General features: G+C 38.4%; 2 protein-coding genes across 9 annotated transcripts in view; one reads left to right on the top strand and one right to left on the bottom strand.

Moving 5' to 3' along the window:
* Nucleotides 1-2,643, top strand: part of ABCE1 (ATP binding cassette subfamily E member 1) — a 31,926-nt gene extending 29,283 nt beyond the window's left edge. For both annotated transcript variants that reach the window (XM_038558893.1, XM_038558894.1), the window contains exon 18: nt 951-2,643. In XM_038558893.1, the coding sequence (XP_038414821.1) occupies nt 951-998 (48 nt within the window). In that variant the 3' untranslated portion in view covers nt 999-2,643. The remainder of the gene's footprint in view (nt 1-950) is intronic.
* Nucleotides 2,644-5,776: 3,133 nt separating this feature from the next.
* OTUD4 (OTU deubiquitinase 4) overlaps nt 5,777-21,996 on the bottom strand; it is a 45,160-nt gene continuing 28,940 nt past the window's right edge. For all 7 annotated transcript variants that reach the window (XM_038558904.1, XM_038558903.1, XM_038558902.1 and 4 more), the window contains 8 exons: nt 18,999-19,161; nt 17,082-17,205; nt 16,734-16,789; nt 16,142-16,219; nt 14,631-14,769; nt 13,594-13,854; nt 12,502-12,542; nt 5,777-10,849 (listed from right to left, as the gene is read on the bottom strand). In XM_038558904.1, coding sequence (XP_038414832.1) covers nt 9,641-10,849; nt 12,502-12,542; nt 13,594-13,854; nt 14,631-14,769; nt 16,142-16,219; nt 16,734-16,789; nt 17,082-17,205; nt 18,999-19,161 — 2,071 coding nt within the window. In that variant the 3' untranslated portion in view covers nt 5,777-9,640. The remainder of the gene's footprint in view (nt 10,850-12,501; nt 12,543-13,593; nt 13,855-14,630; nt 14,770-16,141; nt 16,220-16,733; nt 16,790-17,081; nt 17,206-18,998; nt 19,162-21,996) is intronic.

The raw sequence follows: 21,996 nt of genomic DNA on the forward strand, positions 1-21,996 counted from the left end.
CGTAATGTATCCTTAAGCACCTGACAGAGTGTATTGATGTCTTAGATTTTGCTGTGTATTTTGTTTATAAATGGTTTTACTCTTGGCCAAGACAATGAAATTACAGATTCTGTCTTAAAATTGAAGTTTGTTTTAAAAAATCACACTAAGCGACACCTGGGTGGCTCAGTGGTTGAGCATCTGCCTTCAGCTCAGGGCGTGATCCTGGGGTCAAGTCCCACATTGGGCTCCCCACGGGCAGCCTGCTTCTCCCTCTGCCTATGTCTCTGCCTCTCTGTGTCTCTCATGAATAAATAAATCTTAAAAAAAAAAATCACACTAAGAAGAAAAGAGGGACTAAACCCTACAGTGCTTATTGTGAACAGTTAATTTTACTAAGAATTCTTTCTGAAATGTTACAAATGTTGTACTTTCATTTTCTTGTGTAAAGATCCATGGTTCTGTCCCTAGGTATACCTAGTCATCATTTCTCTGTGCCCACTCATCTTCATCATACCTTGATCCTAGTAAAGGAAGCACATAGGCAGATGAGTAGGTGGATCATTACTGGCCAGTCTGTAAACAGTCCTGGGAAAAAATACTTTTACATGCATTTTGTGTAATAGGCAGTTGACTGTACCTTTTGGACTAGGGGCTTAGAGTCAAAATGATGAAAATGGAATTTAATAGTTTAGCTGGAAATAATATGTAGCAAAATTCTACATAAGTAAATAAGGCATTTATATAAAGGGGCTTTACTTGAGGTGGACCAAGGGAAGTGTTCTGGTGGTAGGGATGAGTAGCAGAGGTAATAATCTTGCTTTCGATTTAGCAGACCTGGGAATATCCAGCAGCAGTGCAGACAGTGACTGCAGAGTAAGTTGTATAGACACTGTTGTAAACACTGCTAAACAATACTGTGGGTGAAAGTATAGGAGGATGGTGTTGATTTTGTTGCTTTTTTTTTTTAGGATGTAGAACAAAAGAAGAGTGGAAACTACTTTTTCTTGGATGACTAGACTGAATCAGAATATTGAGAAGCCATTTCTTAACATTTATTGGGATTTTTGTCGTATAAAACTTTAATCAGGTTTTATGCCCCACATACTCTGGAGCTTGAAGTATAATTTACTTAATGTAACATCAAAAGCCAGTTGTGTTGTAAATTATAGTCTGAACACAGAAAATGCACTTTTCTGTTCTTGATGAGGCCCTTGTGTATAACATTCTAAAATGAAGACATTTCAAGCTACACAAATTACCTCCAGGTTTTCGTGATGTATGGGAAGATTTTCAGTAGGTGTTACCATATTCGTGTACCAAATGCTGACCAGTGTTGCCCCCTTTTAAAAATCTTGAAAAAGCTTTCCAGACTTCGTTTGCCAAATATTCCACTATAATATAGAAACTGCCCTTATTTTAAAAGCCAGTCGAAGATTCCACTAATGAAATTTGATAAATAAACATCAGGATTATATTTGTTACTTGTTTTCAGTCTTTGCACTATGTTTTCAGTGTGTTTAGACTTTCAAAGGAAGATGATCTACCACAAAACACCACTGTTGGAAAAGGCCATGTTCCCAGCTTAAGCACTGTTTACCATGTTTTTGGTGCTTTTGAATATCAAAAAATCATTTCCACATCCCTCTGCCCCACCACCAGAAAAATAGCTAACTTTACTATGAATTACTCAGTTTTAGCATTCTGTGTGATTCTATATAATTCTCAAAGTAATGTCATTCTTTACAAGTCTATGTAATCACTGATCACGATTTAGGAAAAGCATTTTAAAGAATATTTCCTTTCTTTAAAAGTATAGGCTCAAAATCTTTCTTTAGAGTTGATTCATCCATGTAATTTTAAACTTCCACAGATTTCTAACGGACAGTCAAGGACAGCCACTTTCCTAAAGGCAACATTAATGCAAACAAGCCCCCAGATAGCAATGTTAAAATACCTCTTGGTACCAAATATATTTATATCCATGTTTGGTATAGAGCACATGATCTACACCCATTTGACTCGGGGAGGGGGGGGTAAGGGAGCAAAGGGGTGGGGAGTTTTGGGATACTATGCAGCAAGAACTCTTAAAAACTTACATCTCGAGTTCCTGAGTCTGAACAGTGAGATGCAGCGTGAGACCACGTTCAGTTACACTTCTAATGCAGTGAACTGGAACTAACTTCTACTACAAGTGAGGAAGAGAGTTTACTAATAAATTAATGGGGCAAACAAAATAGAAATTACTGAACAGACTTTGAGAGCTTCTTGAAACAATACAGAAGCACTAATATGCAGATGGTGAATTGGAAATAATGGTTTGGTTTAACTGGTCTTTCTTTAAAATAGGCCTTTAAGAATACTCATTTAGGAGCGATCCATAAATATTTGTTGTGAAAAATTCAAACCTCCTGAAATACATGTAATAAAATGTTTTATCTCCTCACATTACCCTCCCAAAGGTTGCCAGTGTTTGCATTTAATAATATATATCCTTTTATGCTTTTTTTTCTGTGCACTTACCAAGTGTGAATATGTAAAGGGTTTGTTTTGTACATATATGGGATTATACTAAAATAAGTAGTGCCTATTTTTAAGGATAGGTTAAATTTGTGAATGATTATTTCAAGTATATTGAATAAAAGACGACAAAAGCTGTTTTTACTTACTGATTCCGTATTCTGTCCTAAAGAAAACCCTTGTGATAAAATGAGAACAGAGTTCTGCTTATTGCTGATGACAGAATATGTAAAATACATTTAAATGTTTACATAGCAAAAGGTCTTACAGTAGGTTGCTAACACAAGAAAAAGTTTTTCTATAAAAATCAGTAATACCAATTCAAATACACCAACAGTGCAGATGTTAAATTTAGAAGTCTGGGTTTCCTAATAAAAGGAGCTATGTATGTGGTACTGCTTCTTGTGGATAAGTTCTGCCCGGGAGGTGACCCGGAAATGCAAGGCTGCCACCAGGTTGCTAGTCTTCACATTGAAAGTGCTCAGCTGCCGGCAGCCCCCTAGGAGGGGAAAGGCTGGCTTAATCAAGGCTGCCTGTTCAAGTAACCGTGACTCCCTCCTTGGCCAACTCCGTCTCCCCAAAGGTGGTTTCTGCCAGTGACCCAGCGTAGCACCAGCTGGGAACCACTCTTCATCTCGGCTCGCCGACAGGGAACGAATGGTACCATTATCAGTGTTTGGGATTTTTTATAGGGAATGTTTACTCTTATGATGGCCCTTTTTACTGGGATGCTCCTGGTTTAAGGCAAGCATGTTAGTGCTAACTCCCGAAGCTGCCTGCGCTGGTCTCAGATCAACCATGTCTGTCCCTCCCATCTCCTGGGCTGCGGCCTTTGTGCTGCTTCATGTCCATACCTCTGCTTTCTGGCCTCCTTTTTTTGGCCCCTAGTCTGTGAATATTTCTTACGTAATTAAAATATACTTTGCCTTAGATGCTTTTACTTTAATTTAGAAAGGAACAAATTTGCCACAAGTGACACAGTAATAGGTACAGCCCTAGGGAGGTACAGAGCATTACACGGTGCTCAGTCCAAAGCCAGTTTTCATTTAAAGGAGAAAAGTTAGCTTACTACACAGAATTTTTGTTGTTGACCATTAAGTAAAATAAAGGGGATGGGAAGCCATGAGAATCGCACTGCTCATCTTCTATATTTACATCTTTGGCCTAGACATTTTTTTCTGCTAAATGTGAAAGCTATATAATCAGGAATGTAAAGAGGATGGACTTTGAAGCTCCAATTTCTAATGAATTCAGGATCAAACTCTTAACATGTTTACAACCAGTATCTGTAGCTTCACTATTCTGATGAGTGCATGACTCACACCTTCAGAAGAGCTTAAGGATTCAGGAAAGGAAGCTGTTTAACATCCTTCGTTTAGTCTACATTCTCCTATTATTCCCTAGACATGGACCTAACAGTCAAGTGAAAATGTAACAAAGAGGAAAGCAAGCCCTTCTAATTATAGAAAACTTTAGAGAAACTGTAGAACATTTGTCATCACTTAGTTTCACCTTTTTTATCCCATCAACTTCAAGTGCCCAATCCTGAAAGGACTCCACCTGGCACCAAAAGACACCCTTCTTGGCTTTCCTCAGACTCCAGCTTCTCCCCATCTCTCCTCTCTCCATTCCCAGATTCTGGGATGCCCACTCACCTGCTTGGGCAACCCGCAACAGCTGGCTTTCATGTCTCACCAACTTACCTTCCCACCAAACACTGCTGAAAAGGGAAGCCTTTCTTTAGGCTTTCCTTCCTGGGAAAGCCGTTCTGAAAACAAAGTCCATGTAGTGAGTAGGTTAAATAAGCATTAAGCAGCAGCTTGGGTTTTCAAAGTGTTCAAGGGCACCTGCTACCTGTTTTCAAGTAAAACTTTCAAATGATCTATCCATCTTCATCAAGGTATACCTCAGCAATACTGTGCATCTAAAGGAATCAAAGCTTTCGCTTCCCAGTGCATATGAATGTTTACGCTGTGGTCTATTTTAAATATGCAATGATAGCATTATGTATAAAGACAATGTACGGGGCAGCCCGGGGGGCTCAGCGGTTTAGTGCCTGCCTTCATCCCAGGGCGTGACCCTGGAGACCCCGAATCAAGTCCCGAGTCGGGCTCCCTGCATGGAGCCTGCTTCTCCCTCCGCCTGTGCCTCTGCCTCTCTGTCTCCTCTGTGTATTCTCATCAATAAATAATAAAATATTTAAAAATATATATATAAAGTCAATGTACGTAACCTTAACTGAAAACTGTCTTATTACTAAAAGATGCTAACCATCATCTGTGCTTTCAGCAAGTCAATAATCATGGATGACAGATCATGACAGATAAAATGAAAAACCTTAAAATATTTCAAGAATTGCCAAAATGTGACAGAGTGGGCAAATGTTGGGAAAATGGCGCCAATGGACTTGCTCCAAGCAGGGTTGCCACAAACCTCTTTTTTTTTTTAAAGATTTATTTATTCAGAGAGAACGAGAGAGAGAGAGGCAGAGACACAGCAGAGGGAGAAGCAGGCTCCATGCAGGAGGCCCGACGTGGGACTCGTGGGACTCAATATCAGGTCCCTAGGATCACACCCCGGGCTGCAGGCGGTGCTAAACCTCTGCGCCACCGGGGCTGCCCGCGCCACCGGGGCTGCCCCAAACCTCCTCTTTGAAAAAAACACAGTATCTACGAAGCACAATAGAGCAAACCATAGCAAAACAAGGTATGCCTGCACTGAATACCACATTAAAAAAAAAAAAAAAAAATCATTTAGGTTAGGGGCACCTGGGCGGCTCAGTGGTTAAGCGTTTGCCTTCGGCTCAGGGTGTGACCCAGGATCCTAGGATCGAGTCCTGCATTGGGCTCCCTGCACGGAGCCTGCTTCTCCCTCTGCCTGTGTCTCTCTGCCTGTGTCCCTCATGAATAAGTAAAATCTTTTAAAAATAAGAATAAAAAAAAAAGTCATTGAATCTATAAATTATATTCTTAGTCCACACATCTCATTTCATTTAATGAATGCTGGAAAAAAGTGGTAAGAGCACTGGTTCTAAAACCACTCAGAGCTAGGTAAAACTCCAAATTCTACCACTTATTAGTTGCATGAGCCTCATTAAATTAATCTACCCCACAGATTATAAATCCCACTAAAAAGTTGCACATACCAGAATTATCTTCTGCCTGGATAGAAACCATGGAAATCCTCTATTTTCAGATGCTTACTAACACACCCTCCTAAGATTTATTTATATGCTATTTACTTGGTTAACCCTGGAACCAAAGAATCACAAGCAGAATCAAGAGACAAAATTTAATATATGCACACAGTTTTATATATAATGCAGCATCACACCATGTAGGGCATTTACTCTTATTTTATACATTCAGATATGTTTGAAACACTTCTTAAGGCTACAAAACAGAACATAGAAAAATAAACAGGAATATATTCAACACTTACAAAAAGTGATATGATAAAGAATATAAAGTACTATTTTCCTTTCAACACTTCAAAAGATATGTATATATGCTTTTTTTTTTTACAAGTAACATCACAAATGATCACATCTTCACATGCTTTTAAGTATTATTTGTACTCAGTGTAAGGCTATTATCATTTTTCATACATAAATTTTCTTCTAGCTCTGTAACAATTTTTAATCCATTCAAGTAAATTCAACCCCAAAGTTGCTGTTTCCCAGCATTAAGACATGCACCCACCCCTCTTCTAAGATTTTCTAAAACTTATATTTCAGGGGGGAAAAGAATTCCCAATTAGTGGGAAATCCCAATTAGTGGGAAAATAAATGGCTGACACTAGTAGCAAAACCTTAGTTCTTTGAAAATGACATACTGGAAAAAAAAATGACATACTGGAACTGAGCCATTACTAAGATTTTAAACAAAAACACAATAGCATTTAGACATTAAATAGGAAGCAAAATACAGTAAACAGAAATCGTGTAGCCAAATACACGTTCTCTTCAGCTACACTAAAATGGACCTTGCTTAGTACCCATAAGTGAAAGACTAAGGTTACCTCATCTAAAAACCAAAGGTAAAATAAATGAGGCATAAATAAATATTGCTAGTTTCTAGGATGGCTGAATGTTTTCTAAACCAGAAACGGTTAGAAAGGAACTTTATTGCACCAAGTCAATCATAAGCAAGTTTGCAGTTCACAGGCATTTTAATTCAACCTTGAGTCACAAAGGAAACACACTGCAAGAATATAACATGGTCTGCATCAAATAAGCGGTTATCAACATTGTGGTTTGGGAAGACCTACTCCTGCCAGGTCAAGGCAGGGTCTGAGCTTCAGTCAGCCATGAAAATGAACATATGGGCTGGTTACCAGGAAACAAGACGAGGACCGCACGGAGGCGAGCATCCTGCTGCCAGAGTACATGGAACGAAAGCTGAAGAGGAAACTGGACTTGAACAGAAATACACGCGGTATTAAAAGGGACAGGGATCAAGTTCAGCAAAAGCAACTAACTCAAATGAACAGGTGAGCTTTGGTCGTTCTAAACATCTGTTCTTCAAAACGTGTATAATCGTAATACAGTGGAGTTCCATAATTTCTACCTCAAAATACAAATGATTCTCACTTCTAACCTTTTATTTTTCTCTTATATATAGAAACATTATATCTCATGTCAACATACCTTATGATTCCGTTAAAATGAAGGAGGACAAAAGCTTGCTTGGCCCTAGTTTGACCTCAGCATAAGGCAAAATCCCCTGCACTCATAATACATTTAAAACAAAACTAAAGGAAAAAATAAAACTGACCTTCATGCAAAGACTAAGAATTTTAAAACTAATTATCAAGAGTCAGAGTTCTTTTATTCCAGAGGTCACTGCGTCAAGTACAATCCGCTGAAGTTCTCTTTCAGCTCTGTTTCCATCAAGCCCTGGAGGTGAGATATGGGAAACAGGAAGCCACTCGGTATTTCCTGCAGGAACTATAGAGCATTCCATTACTCCGCTGAGGTAAGACAGAGTGACAGTGAAGAAATGAACAGTATTCTTTCCTATCCACTTTTGAGACATTTCCAGAAGAAACAGAGATCAAATCTCAGTCAATAAAACGGAAAGACACCAGAAACAGCAATTTCTTTTGGACTCCTGAGATCAAACTTCTACTGAATTTTTTAAGTCTGGTCACTGTATCTAAATGTGTTTTCATAAAAATTATCAGGTAAGCTAACATGCCATAAAAAAGCAGGAGCTGAAAGTGGAGAACCCTATAATCTTCTCATTCCATTAACTACTGTTGATGTTAACGAAGAAAACAAAATGGCTTCAGCAGTACCTTCCCCAATTGTTCTAGCTTAGGTGACAAGAGAAACTCCTCTCAACAAGTTCTCTCAAGAAACTTGTTCTTTTCCACACAACCATCCATCTTTACAAATGTTTACCTAGCACCATCATAATAAAATGTTATCTTTCAAAGTGCTCTCTAAAATCCTACGTTACAAAACATCTAAATGCTAATCACTACTCAAATCAGCAGTTACACAGACATTAGGTAATTAAAACAACACAGAGGTAAATAACCATTATTACAGTACAGTGGAGATTCAACTGAGCCTAGCTGGCATCCAAACATTCCTGTGGGTAATCAGAGAACCCAGAAAACTCATCTGCTTCAGTTTGTCAAATTCAAGTGAATTGTATTTGCCTTTAAAGTAATTTGCCTTTAAAAAAACAAAAATCTATTTTTGGCTAGGTATATTACACACGGCATGCAAAGAGAAATCACTACATTATTTGCATAGCACTCAAACTTCCTGATCAAAAGAGAACATAAAAAAAGGGTAGATTCTCACATTGGTATATGTACAAACAAGAACCATAAGCCAGAGTTATTTTTAAAGAGTGACACAGGTGCATGAATACTGTGTTGATTCAGAGTGAAATCCCGAACTGAGAACAGAGTGCAACATGCAAAGGGAATTTCTGCAAATACTGCAAAGACAGAAAAGAAGCAGGATCAGAAGAGCTAGGTTACCTAAGGGGTAACAAGCCATAAAATGCAAAGCAACCACTTTCTAGCAGCATCTTCTAGAAAAGAACTAGAAATCACAATCATCCTTTTTTTTTGTACAATAGTTCCAGGCGTGTGACAAGTTGAACATGCAAATGTAAAGTGATACACATAACCCAATGGTGCAAACAGAAAAACAAAACACACTAACTCCATAGAAACCTGTCAAGCTAAAAATTTTTAACATTTCTTCTCACAAAATATTTAAATCTGTCAGTGCATTAGTGTTAAAGTGGCATTAAAAAACTTCTGCAGTTTTAACAGATGCAGATTATTTTCAAAATGCATAGCATCTACATTTCTTTCAAGTAGGCACCATGATATTTACACCAGTGCTAGGAATTCTTGGTGGAAACAGCCATTTCATTAGTTATCCTATTATTTCTTAAACATCTGTCTTGTATGCGATCTCAAGTTCAACAAATACTCACCAAAATTCAAAAATAGACCCTATGAATATTAAAAGAACTATATACAACGTTTCTAAGACACAGGTTAATAGGCTGCCTTATGTGTAATATTAAAGAGAAGACATTATTCAAGTTTGACAGATATTGAGATGAAAGGCCTTTGGGTTGGAAGCATTTCAAAAGACAACAGTGTTTTAGGCTAAGAATTATTTGAGCCCAGTTTATGACTAAGGCATTGCATAATAAAATATACATTTCTATTTGGTGCAATGTTATGTTTTGGAATCTATAGTGTGTCAAATGGTATATTTTTCTTGTCACTTTAGTAAACACTATAAAGCACACGTTTCCAACATTTGAAATTAAACTTATAATAAGGAAAAAAACCAAACACTAAATCTAAGTTTTATATTAAGCGGTTTATAAAAAATACTTTAACAAAGTTATTTTCTACTTTTTATAGGGGCAGTTACCTGATAAACAGATTCTGAACAAAGAAAAATGGCAATGCCAGGAATTCACCTGCCCCTTGAATGCATATCCAAAATCTCTTGTCCAGGATTGGGGGCGGGGGTCAAAGGGGGACGGGAGGAGATAGTTCCAATTTGGGTTTTTATTTTAATGTATTTTTTTTAAAGCCTTCAGAAACATTCCACCTCAGGAGAGGTTTCTGCTCTAAAATAGCACAGCAACAAGCGTCAAGTGTTTTGCCCCCGATGGCCATCTCCCATCCCCGATCTCCTCCTATCCCCGCGATAGGGTCGTCCTCGGACATTTCGATGGTACTGGTAACCTTCATCTCGGCTTCTGCCAGGCTGCCCTTTCCAGGACTCCTCACCTCTCGCATGCTGATACCCTCCTCTACCAGAAGAGCCCCAATCACTTTTGTACTTCCTGCCTCCATAAGTCTGGTTATAAAATTGCTTGGATCGACCACTTCTCAAAATATTAGACACTTCATTTTCATCTTCGGAACTCTCTTCTTTTGGTCTCTGCACTCTGCTCTCCACAGAGTTGGCCCCACTGACCGCATCGGCGGCAGTCTTAGGATCTTTCACTTTTTCTGATTTTTCTTTCAGACTTGGAATGGTCCTTTTAGGCTCAAGTTCAACAGGCACAGTTTCTCTCTCTCTGTTTAGAATCTGAGTGGGAAGATGAGCCTCTTCCTCCGCCACAGGAAGGATGGAAGGCCGTGCCAGATCCACCTTAGGGGTCTGGGATGACTGCTCCGCCCGGCCTTCATGCTTACCCACACTTGCTTCAGGGAGACAATGTGTGCCTTCACCTCTGGCCTCCTGAAACTCATCCACTGCTGAAACTGAAACACATTCCTTAGACAGATCCAGGCTTTCCAGGGGCAGATCCAATTCTTTCTCATCAGAGGGGAGAACAATGTTCTGCCGCATGACTGGATTTTCTACAAATCCCTGGAAAGGGTACCCATACCAAACATGTGGAAAGAAAGGAGGTGCAATGGGAACTGGGCCTAAGAATGGATTCGGTCCAAAGGACGGCTGCGGGAACATATTCTTGCCACTTAGTGACTCTTCATACTCAGCATGAAGAAGCTGCCCAGAGTTTTCAGATTCAATATCAGCCTGGTAAGACAACTGTCCATGACTTTCAGACACCTGAGATGGAGGGATAACCAGAGGTGAAGAAAACGTTGGCGGTCCAATCTCGGCCTGTGGCATCTGACCATTAACAGTGGCCTCAGTCTGCATAGGAAAGTGTGCGTCGGTACAGGTACAATCACCTTCGTTCTGAGCAGAAGGAGCTTCCTGGAACCAAGGATTTGGAGGATACACTGGGACAGAGACCTTTGGGTACATCCTGCAAGCTGCCAGGTAGGCCTGGTGCAGAGGGTACAGGTAAGAATGCGGAGCCCACATAGGACAACTATATGCCTAAAAGAAACAAAAACAGAAACATTAACAAAAGGGGGAGGGGGGTGGGAGCTTAGAGCAAGTGCTTCAAGTTGCACATGCCTGCCAAGACCATATCATCACTGCAATATGTAACATGAAAAGGAATTACAGGGATCCCTGGGTGGTGCAGCGGTTTGGCGCCTGCCTTTGGCCCAGGGCGCGATCCTGGAGACCAGGGATCGAATCCCACAACGGGCTCCCAGTGCATGGAGCCTGCTTCTCCCTCTGCCTGTGTCTCTGCCCCCCTCTCTCTCTCTCTGTGGGACTATCATAAATAAAAATAAATTTAAAAATTTAAAAAAATTAAAAAAAAAAAAAAAAAGAAAAGGAATTACAAAAGTAAGTCACTACTCTAACATTCCATTCTTTATTCCTATCCTGAAACTAACCCAAGGTCCCATGGTATTGAGATGACTGGAGACAATATGATGAACTCACCCACATATTCCATGATCATTAATTCCACCCTTTGGGTAGAATTGCATGGAAATAATTTTGGAAAAAAAAAAAAAAAAAAAAGAAATAATTTTGGGTGATACACATTCCAGAAACCACCACCATCAAGTACTTGAGCCTCCAGCTTGGAGTATCTCAATCACAGGTTCTCTAGCTTGACCTGCATTCATGTTCTGGCTCTACCACCAACTCTCTGTGTGACCCCATGCCAACGAGTTAATTGGTCTGGACCTCTCTGTTCTACCAGAAAAATGGGATACTCCAGGTTTAGAAGCCCTGAGAGCATTCCAACTGCATAGATGAAAAGTCAGACCTCCAGTCAGAGAAAGGTAACACTGAAAATAAAGCAAATCTATCCCCTTGCAAAAGGGCCAGCTGAACACCAAACATAAAGAAAAAATTACCAGTTAAACAGCAAATTAATTAGCTGAAGCAAACATGAACTACTTAAATATAAATCTAGGCAGTGAATACCACAGGTGATAAAATTGAGTCTCCTTTTATGAAATGACCACTAGGCTACAGTAGGGCACTTCATTTCATATTTTAATGGTCTGAAACCCACAGAAATTAATCCAAAACAGGAGATATAACACAGCACTGACAAGGACATAAGAGTTCTCCAGCCTCTCTAAGACAAGCTATTTCTAGGCTGACCACTTCCCAAAAAAATACCTCTGCTATGCTAGTGAACAATGCCACCTTCCACAGGAGAACTTCCACAAGTTCTTTCTTTTGATCCTTTCAACAAATAGGCAGATAGAAGAATATTATTCACGTAACACAAATGAAAATAGCTAGGCTAAGAGACATTAAATGATGTGCCCAGGGATATATACTGCTAAAAAAGTGATGAGCAGAATTTCAAACCCAGATCTTTCACTGAATTCCTCAATGAGTGCATTTTCACTAGGCTGCGCAAGGGACAAGGAATATTTCCCAAATATTCTCATAGGGTTATACCATTGCCAGTTAAAAGGAAAAGCAAGCAAATACTGGAGCCTCAGCCACTATTAAAAACAAACTATACAGGACTGAAAAACCCTAGTTCTTAAAATGTGATTCAGTAAACTTAAGTTATTCACCAACGGGGTAAGAGTTAAGACTGTTCATATACTAACAATTTAACACAGTATTAACTTAAAAATAACTTTAAAATGATAAAATGTAAATACCTTTACACCAAGATTAAAGAAGAATCGAAGAATGTTCTTATCTAAAAATAAATGACATAATAATCACTCACTAAAATTATACATTCAAAAAGCCCCCCTCCAACTATCCTCAAACAATATATAGCTCAAAGGCAATTTTGCCTACTGAAATTGCTTTCTCTAGCCTGTGATATAAAACAAAGATTAAAAACCCTAATATAACCAAAAGCAAGCTCTGTTACTATAGGGTAATTCCAGGTTCAAAATGCTTTATCTAAAAAAAAAAAACAAAAAAAAAAAACAAAAAAAAACTTTATCTATCCTAACATCTAAGTCCAAAAATGGCTTAAACTGAGATTTTTATCTGATTAAGATGAATTTTGTGTGAAGGAAACTTAGCCGTTCACTGTATTTCTTTTTCAATTCTGCAGGGTTTAAAAATTATGAAATAAAAATGTTGGGGGATATGGGCAAAAATCAACATAAACCTAACTCACTGATAACATAAGATTAGTAGGTATTCATTTGACATTAACCAGTTATCCACAGGCTCCAACTTGATCAAACCACTAACAAAATTAGGCACAAAAATCAAGTAAAGAGCAATCAGTCACTGCATGACTCTTTCAATTTTTCCAGACAGGAAATTTTGCAAACGAAAATTCCTTTTAAAAAAAGGCCAAATTTAAAAGAAATTCTTAAAATATATAGATTGCTATATTATTCTTCTCTGTCATTTTTTCATGGATGAAGTAATAGGAGTGGTTTCAAAAGCCAGTCCAGTGATGAGAAAACTCAATAATGTTTAGTTACCTAGTTAGTAATATTAAGATTTAATTCAAAATGGCTTTAAGGACGCTTTTGAAAAAAATGACACAACGGAGGGACAGTTACTAAACATACAAAAAACCATATTCAAATCAAACACAAGCTAAAACAAAAAAGTTAACCACTTATAGCCAAATCTCTTCTCTCCTTCTCAAAGTCAGTCCTTTGGCTTACTCAGTAACATAACCTCTGACCTCTACTCACACTTCCCACTGTGTGTTCCCACTGAACTCCTATCAGCACTTGATAAATAAAATCAAGTGGAACTTAAGAGAAGGATCTCACCTTTAGGCAGGTCCTCCCCAGTGTGACACAGTGAATAAGGTGGTGCGATGGCTCGATCTCCCTTTTCATTATAAGGAAACCCAGGGTAGAGTGGGTCTTGGTACAGGCTCAATGTCTGAGGCAAAGGCATCAAGGGCTGGTTAACTGCCTGTATTGACACAGGAACTGGAGAGGGTGTTAAATGAGCTTGGGACACAGCAGAATCAGGTCCAGTGGTCAGCGTCTGTGTCACTGACAAAACGGGAATTTGGGCAGGGACACCTACAAAAGAGAGGGAAAGGAATCACAAACTGTATATAAAAAGTGAAAATATTTCTCCCTACAAATATGTTTACATTAAGCGAAAAGGCAAATAATGCTATACAACTGATAGAGCTATATAGATAGATAAAAAGATATGTAAGAAATCTAAAAGAGTATCTTTTATATCAACTAAGAACTTTTATATCAACTAAGAACTAAGAACTCTCTTAGACAAATAAGCCCAGGAAACTAGCTTTGAGTCAATGTCTTCTAACAGTAGCTCTTACAAACATGAGCAAGACAGAACCCAGCCAAAATTCAATGGCTGGGACAGTGGGAATACACAGAGCTGGTCAGTGGGAAATGTCAATTGTGGTGTCAGTGGTTGTCAGTGGAGACAACCAGCTCAGGCATCTTGTACCTGAGATTTTGAGCATATATCTCAAATGAATACCAAGTTAAACTGGCCCTCCCACACTGGAAACAGAGCAAAGCAGAAGATCATAAAAAGCTCTAAGGTTCCACACACACAGCTAACCCTGCTCTGAGTTTAAAGCCAACAAGAACCTGAAATCTTTGGGGCACCTAGCTGGCTCCCAGTCGGGAGAGCATGCGATTCCTGATCTTGGGGTTGGGAGTTCAAGCCCCACACTGGGTGTAAAGGTTACTTTCTAAAATAAAATATTAAATGATAATGATGATGATAATGACAAAAATAAAAAGAACTTGAAGAGTCTCTGACTTGAAAAGGTTTTGTTGGTTGGTTCAAAGATTTTTTTCAATTCCAATCTAACCTGTTGGTCCAAAAGTTGTAGGTTCACTTGGCCAGGCTGGCACAGTGGCTGGTAAAGAAGGCACCGCAGGAGTTAGATGTACCTCTGGAGAAACTAGAAGGGGAGCTGGATTTGACAAAGACACATGTTCTGCTGGCTTCTTCAAGAGAGGAGGTGGAAAAAGACAAGAGTTCATTGTGCTTAACATTAATTTTAACACCAAATGTACCCTCAACTACCTTTAACATAACTATAGTTTTTATATAGTCTTTCTGATCTTAGAAATGAAAGAAAAATGCAGTAGCTAAAAATTCCAAACAAACAAATTTGATCGTAACCAGGGGCTGCCTATCAAAAGATATAAAGCAATCTAAACATTACGCTTTTAAGGAAAGAATGTACAAATCACTGAAATTGTTTTGAAATCCATGAGTTATTTATAACTGCTCCTCATACAAAGACATACCCTAAACTGGATGCTTTCCAAATGATATGAAGGATGTTAACTGAAAGATAAGGAAAGACTAATAACTTTCTTCCTGTATTAGACTGAAACTCAAGATGTCGGACACTCAAGATCCTTCTTCATTACATTTGTAAATTGGTGGCACTGCTTTCTAAATATCTTTTTTTCTAATCTCTTCAATCATTACATTCCCTCCCTCCTATGAAATAACTGTTAAAGGTTCGGACAACTCTTTTTAAAGTTTTGAAATAAAGTAGAAATTTTATTAAAGATTTATTTCTTTATGAGAGACACAGAGAGAGGCAGAGACACAGGCAGAGGGAAAAGCAGGCTCCTTGCAGGGAGCCCAATGTGGGACTTGATCCCAGATCCTGGGATCACATCCTGAGGCAAAGGCAGACACTCAACCGCTGAGCCACCCAGACGTCCCGAAAGTAGAAATTTTAATTCCCCTTCAAAAATCTAATTTTCAAGCCAACTGAACCCATCACAAAGACAACAGAAGATACCAAACATAAACTTATTTGAAATTGATTCAGAAATATGGCTTCTATGTCCAAAAAATGGCATTATCAAAATAACATTCCACAGAGGCACTGGGCTGGCTCAGTCAGTAGAGCTTGCAGCTCCTGATCTCAGGGTTCTGAGTTTGAGCTCCACGTTGGGAGTAGAGATTACTTAAAAATAGAATCTTAATAAAAAGGCTCCTGGGTAGATCAGCGGTTGAGCATCTGCCTTTGGCTCAGGTCATGATCCCGGGGTCCTGGGATCAGTCCAGCATCGGGCTGCCTGCAGGGAGCCTGCTTCTCCCCCTGTCTATGTCTCTGTGTCTCTCATAAATAAATAAAATATTTTTAAAAATAAAATTAAAAACAAAATCTTTAAAATATACAGAAAAAAATGAAAATATTCTAGATTAAGTAAGCAACAATTATAGGTTAATCATAACTGCCCCCAAGTTATACTAGAGTAAGTCTTCCCATTTTGTTTTTTAAATGATCATATATAAAGACATAAGAAACCTAGAAAATGAAACATTCAATGTCAAATGCAACAATGTACTTACTTGCTCCACAGGTGGGCACTCTAATTTCTTTGACTTTGATGGTGATGATATTCTTGCACATTTATCGTCACTAATATTCTTTGGAAGTAAAACAAAAGCAAAAAAAAATTTTTTTTTTTTTTTTTTTTTACAAAAGCAAAACTTTATGTTTCAAAGACCTGGATTCTAGAATAATAATGGTTGCCTATACAGTTCACCTTATCTGCACCTGACTGAACCCTCTCATGACTAAGTATTTTTTCAATTATATCTGGTCTTCAACAGGTACCTTAGCCTGCACACATCTTGACTGTACCAAAACTACTAGGCAGTTTATACTGAGGATGTGGTTTTAAAAATCTCAATCTACTATAGAAAATTGGAAAATAAAAGCTACTTTCCATTGATTGAGATAGGTTATCATGAAGAAATAGTTATAATTTATGAGTGAATTCTCCTCAGGCACTATCATGTTTTCCCACTTTTTTGCTTTTCTACTTCCATAAAACTTAAGTAATGAAATGATGAAATCATCTCTAGCTTCTCCTTCTACTTCTGCTATTTTATGTCTAAGGGGGGAAAAAAAGATACAATTATTATTTAAAACATTCACCTCCAATGTGCTTGGCTCAGGTTTTTTATCCAAATGAGTATGTCCATGAATAGAGTCTGTAAAAGATCAAGATAAAAAAAAGACTGTATTAGCCACTGGACAGGTCTGAGGACAGAACAAAATATGAAGACAAAGCCAAAAGTACTACATGAACTATGTGTAGTCAGTGAAAAACGCAGTTTTCAGAATAACATTTAACATGCTTTAGCCTGAGTCAATGTATCTCTGCAACAGTGAGATATGTAACATTACACTACTTAATGATTTACAAAGGGTTCTTTTCTAACATATGGCTTTAAACCAGACACAGAGCTGTAGCATCTGCTTTCAAATGATGAAATAACATACCTTTATCTTTCCGTTCTTCGGTATCCATTCTCCGCCTGCTTCCTTTTCTGTCACTTACATGTGATGATTTTCTCTGGACACATGGGTTGCTACTCGGAGAAGCTGACTGACTAACTGATGAGCTCTTAAAATGAACAAAAACCCAACATTTTGTTAAGCTTACTTTTCATACATTTCATTGTAAATTTCAAAATTCACAGCCCTATGTCTTTATATTTCCAAAACTGCAAAGAAAAAAAAAGGACATAGGGTTCACGTTTACTTACATACTCTATGACAATAGGCTTATTATTAATAACTCAAAAGTATTAGGCAATCAGACCTTTAGCCTAAATTAGTAGAGTGACTTCTTCATATCCCCTCTTCAGGAAGCCACCCAGACCAAACCTTCCCCTTGCAATTTATACTTATATTCTTTGCACCAAGAACAATACCCTTCATACCAACCTTCAAAAGCAGCCACTGCAGGGCCACAGTTCTTTGTGAGGGAAAAATACCTAAGTGCAAATTAGCAGATACCGTGCACTAGGATTCTTACCACTGAAATGCTGATCATCAGCAAATTACTTAAGCTCTGTATGAGATCAAACCTTCTAACTGGTGAAACAAAGGGACAAAGTTGGGTTTCTAAGCTAAACTATCACTGAAAGTCCTTTACTTCTCTAGCTCTCTGGAAATGTTACACACAGCTGAGAACAGGATCTCAGCCCTCTGTGACAGTTTTCTAGAAGAAAAACTTGAGTCACTATCAAGTCCAAGATAGGTCTAAAAATGATGAGTATAAGGACACATTTTATTAAAAACTTTCAATTTATCCCCACAGTAGTTATATTTTTACTATTCTACCTAACAATACAACTAATACTACCTAACAACAGGACAAAAAGCTAGGATACAAGGGTAAATCATTTGAACTTTTTTATTATCTACATGTTATGTTGTGGGAAAATAACATCTATCACATAGAGACAAATATACTTAACATACAGACCACACCTAGTGCGCTATATGGATTTGGGCACATCTTCCAAAAATTCCTAAGCTCCAACTCCTGCAGCCAGACTGAACTACTACTCCAGATCAGCAGTTTCAGCAGAGCATCTCACTCACACCTCTAAAGGATTCCACAGAAGCCAGAGAATTGAGTATATGGTGCTTTAATTTTTAATACTGGTATACAGTAGCATCCATCTTAGGAAAAAGTGTCCAACCACCACTCTGAATCACACAGTACTTGGTACACTTACCAATAAAAAGCTCACAGGCACAAGGCCTCCAGTGCCCCAGAGTGCATTAGTTACCTTTCTCCGTGTGCTGCCAATGAACCCTCCTCATAAGAGCATTTCACTTCACACTTTACATGAGAACTGTTTTCCCATCCCTGTTAACTCTCCCAAAAGAATTAAGAAAACCAAGAGTAGAGAACATGTCTTTCATCAGAGAAGCATCCATCACAGCCCGGTGTCTGACACACAGCAAGGGCAAGCCACAGTATTACATGTATACCACCTCTAACAGCAAACACTGAATGACAATTCTTACCGTATTAATTAGGTCCTGGTATGATCAGTAAAGGACACTAAAAAGAGTTTCCTGATTCTATAGACATATCTTGTTTATGGAATGTGAACCTCTACTGCATAACTTTAGGTAGCAAAATGTATTTCTGTTTTGGTTCAAGAGAAAATACTAAACTGGAAGAGCTAACCAACTTACTTGTCTCAACTCTGCCAACGAGTAATATTTTCAAACCTCATCTTCTTCATGAAAAATGTATAAAGAGGGGGCAACTACATGATCTTTAAGGTACCTTTAGTTTAAAAATTACTAGTCTACGATTAGAAACTACAGTTTAATATAAAAACTATATTAAGGATAGACTTCTAAAGAACTTTTAAAATCTCTTTTCATACATACGGAAAGGGCTGGGAAAGCCTGTTCATCTCTGTTCTGAATCTCGTAGAGTAAACGAGATTCTTCTATAGCTTGCTTCTCTCTGCGCTCTTCTGGGGAGAGGCCAAAATAGTTAGATTCTCGACTCGTGTGATCAAAATCCTCAGCTCTCTCACGATCAGGTTTTCTGTCAAACAAAACATTCTCGTCATGAAAAAAAAAGACAAAATATATTGAGTACCTAAAATAAAATACCTTTTTGCAATACAAATATTTGACTAATTTAGCTACACTGTGACATTATAGAACTTTTGGCAGCCTGACTAATGAATGTTTAGAAAATGGAAGTTCCTGTAGTTTAGGCCACATGACAGTCAAAACTAAAAACAGAGAAAAAAAGAAAAAACAGAACTCACTGTACCAAGTGGTATAGAAATAACTGAAAATTTTTTTCATCACGGTATAAATTTAAGCACTATATATATTCTTTGTTGTGTCATAGTCCAATACTGTCACAAAATTCATTTTCTAAATGAAGGGAAAGTTATTAATTTGGATCTCAGGAGCACTCTCATTTTCTGTACTAAGTAAAGGGCAACCATTCAAAGCAGACACGAGGACTATTCTCCCGTTTTCTGATGATACCACTGAGAGAGATGAAAAGCTAGAAAGAATAAAAATCAAAATACACCAGACTAGATACTAACTTACTAACTGCAGAGCTAAGACGGCCATCAACTCAATATAATTATGGTCTGAGAAGGATGACAAGAAATCCATGAATAGCTTAGTAGCTTATAACAAAACTCTAATGTGTTTATATGACTTGTAACTATTATAAGCAATAGGAATATTATTTCTACCATGTCTAACAGTTCCACAAGAGTAGAAATGAAAATCCAAAACATACAGGAAAAATACAATGTCACAATGTCAAGACATAATCTTCCTTTTAAAAGTGAGGACACAGGGCACCTGGGTGTTAAAGAGTTCGTTAAAAATCTGACTCTTGGGCAGCCCCGGTGGCGCAGCGGTTTAGCGCCGCCTGCAGCCCAGGGCATGATCCTGGAGACCCTGGATCGAGTCCCACATCAGGCTCTCTGTATGATGCCTGCTTCTCCCTCTGCCTGTGTCTCTTCCTCTCTCTCTCTCTCTTTGTCTCTATGAATAAATAAATAAAATCTTTAAAAAAAAAAAAAAAACTGACTCCTGGTTTCGGCTCGGGTCATGATCTCAGGGTCACGAGATCAAAGCCTGTGTTGGGCTCCGAACTTAGCAGGGAGTCTGCTTGAGATTCTCTCCTTCTGCCCTGCCCCCACCAAAAAATAAATAAATCTTAAACAAAAACAAAAACGTGAGGACACAATACCACCTGATTAAAAATATATATATGTGTATATATATATACTTATATATATATATATGTATATAAAGAATATCCATTTCATGTTCTCACATAGTCCCATTTAAAATCACACCCTAAAGCAGCCCAGGTGGCTCAGCAGTTTAGTACCGCCTTCGGCCCAGGGCGTAATTCTGGAGATCCGGGATCAAGTCCCACATTGGGCTCCCTGCAGGGAGCCTCCTTCTCCCCTCTGCCTGTGTCTCTGCCTCTCTGTGTGTCTCTCATGCATAAATAAAAATAAAATCTTTTTTAAAAAATAAATAAATAAATAAATTATAAAATCACACCCTAATTTCATCAACAGAGGAAAAGAAGGCAAACTGGACCCTCAAAATCACAGACCAGTCTTCCTCAGACTCCAGAGAGGATTCAGCAAGTGCCAGGCTTCCTTGGAAAGCTAACACTATCTCACCACTGTGTCCCATCACCCAAACTGTCCACCTCACCCTCACCCATCACACAGCAAGAACCAAATCCTTCCTATTTGCAGTTAGCTGGAAAGGAGGTAATCAGCAACATTACATTATTTCAGCACTTGCACAGTGAAAGCATATGTGGCAATCCTGCGCTGATTTATTATCTCCAAAGAGAGAGACCAATACCAGTAGGAAATGAAAAAGTGAGAGATCATAAAGGTCTCACATCCAACAATAGAGTTCTTTTATTCTGTAACTAAAAGAGTTCAAAACTGATGTGTTAAATAGAAGAGGGATCCCTGGGTGGCTCAGGGATCTGGCGCCTGCCTTCGGCCAGGGCGTGATCCTGGAGACCCGGATCGAGTCCCACATCAGTCTTCTCACATGGAGCCTACTTCTCCCTCTGCCTGTGTCTCTGCCTCTCTCCCTTTCTCTGTCTCTCATGAATAAATAAAATCTTAAAAAAAAATTTTTTTAAGAAATAAAGTCAAGATAAAGTAATGGGCTTAAATCAATTGGACTATTAACTATGAAATTCCATACTTTAGTTTTAAAACCCTGTGAATATTTAATCATCAGTGGTCTCCTAATTTTGTTTCAATATAGTAACAAAATTCACTCTCAACCACAGTGAAGGCACACTACAAATCCAAGGAGGTTCCTATATAATTAGTTACAACATCAAAAAATTCTTTGGGGTGCCTCAGGTCGTGATCCTTGAATCCTGGGATCAAGTCTCCCTCTGCCTATGTCTCTGCCTCTCTGTGTGTCTCTCATTAATAAATAAATCTTTAAAAAAAATTCTTTAAAGCTTCATGTCTATGTATTACATACACACTGTCTTCTGCCAACAAGTATTTTTATATATCAAGTAGCTAACATATAAAAAAATATCCTAGGAAGACAAAGACATTTCACAACTTTCTCATTATTCTACCAATTCCTAGGAGATTGGATACAACACCACAAACACTCTAGCCATAAATTCAGTTTATGGTAAACAAAAGTATAAAATCAGCCATTTAGGGGACATCTGGGTGGCTGAGGTTGAGTGTCTGCCTTTGGCTCTCGGTGTGACCCCAGGCCCAGGATCAAGTCCTACATTGGGCTCTTTGCAAGAAGCCTGCTTCTCCCTCTGCCCATGTCTCGGTCTCTGTGTCTCTCTCTCTCTCTCTCTCTCTGTCTCTCATGAATAAATAGG

This window comes from Canis lupus, chromosome 15, assembly GCF_011100685.1.
Source record: "Canis lupus familiaris isolate Mischka breed German Shepherd chromosome 15, alternate assembly UU_Cfam_GSD_1.0, whole genome shotgun sequence".
NCBI classification, from domain to species: domain Eukaryota; kingdom Metazoa; phylum Chordata; class Mammalia; order Carnivora; family Canidae; genus Canis; species Canis lupus.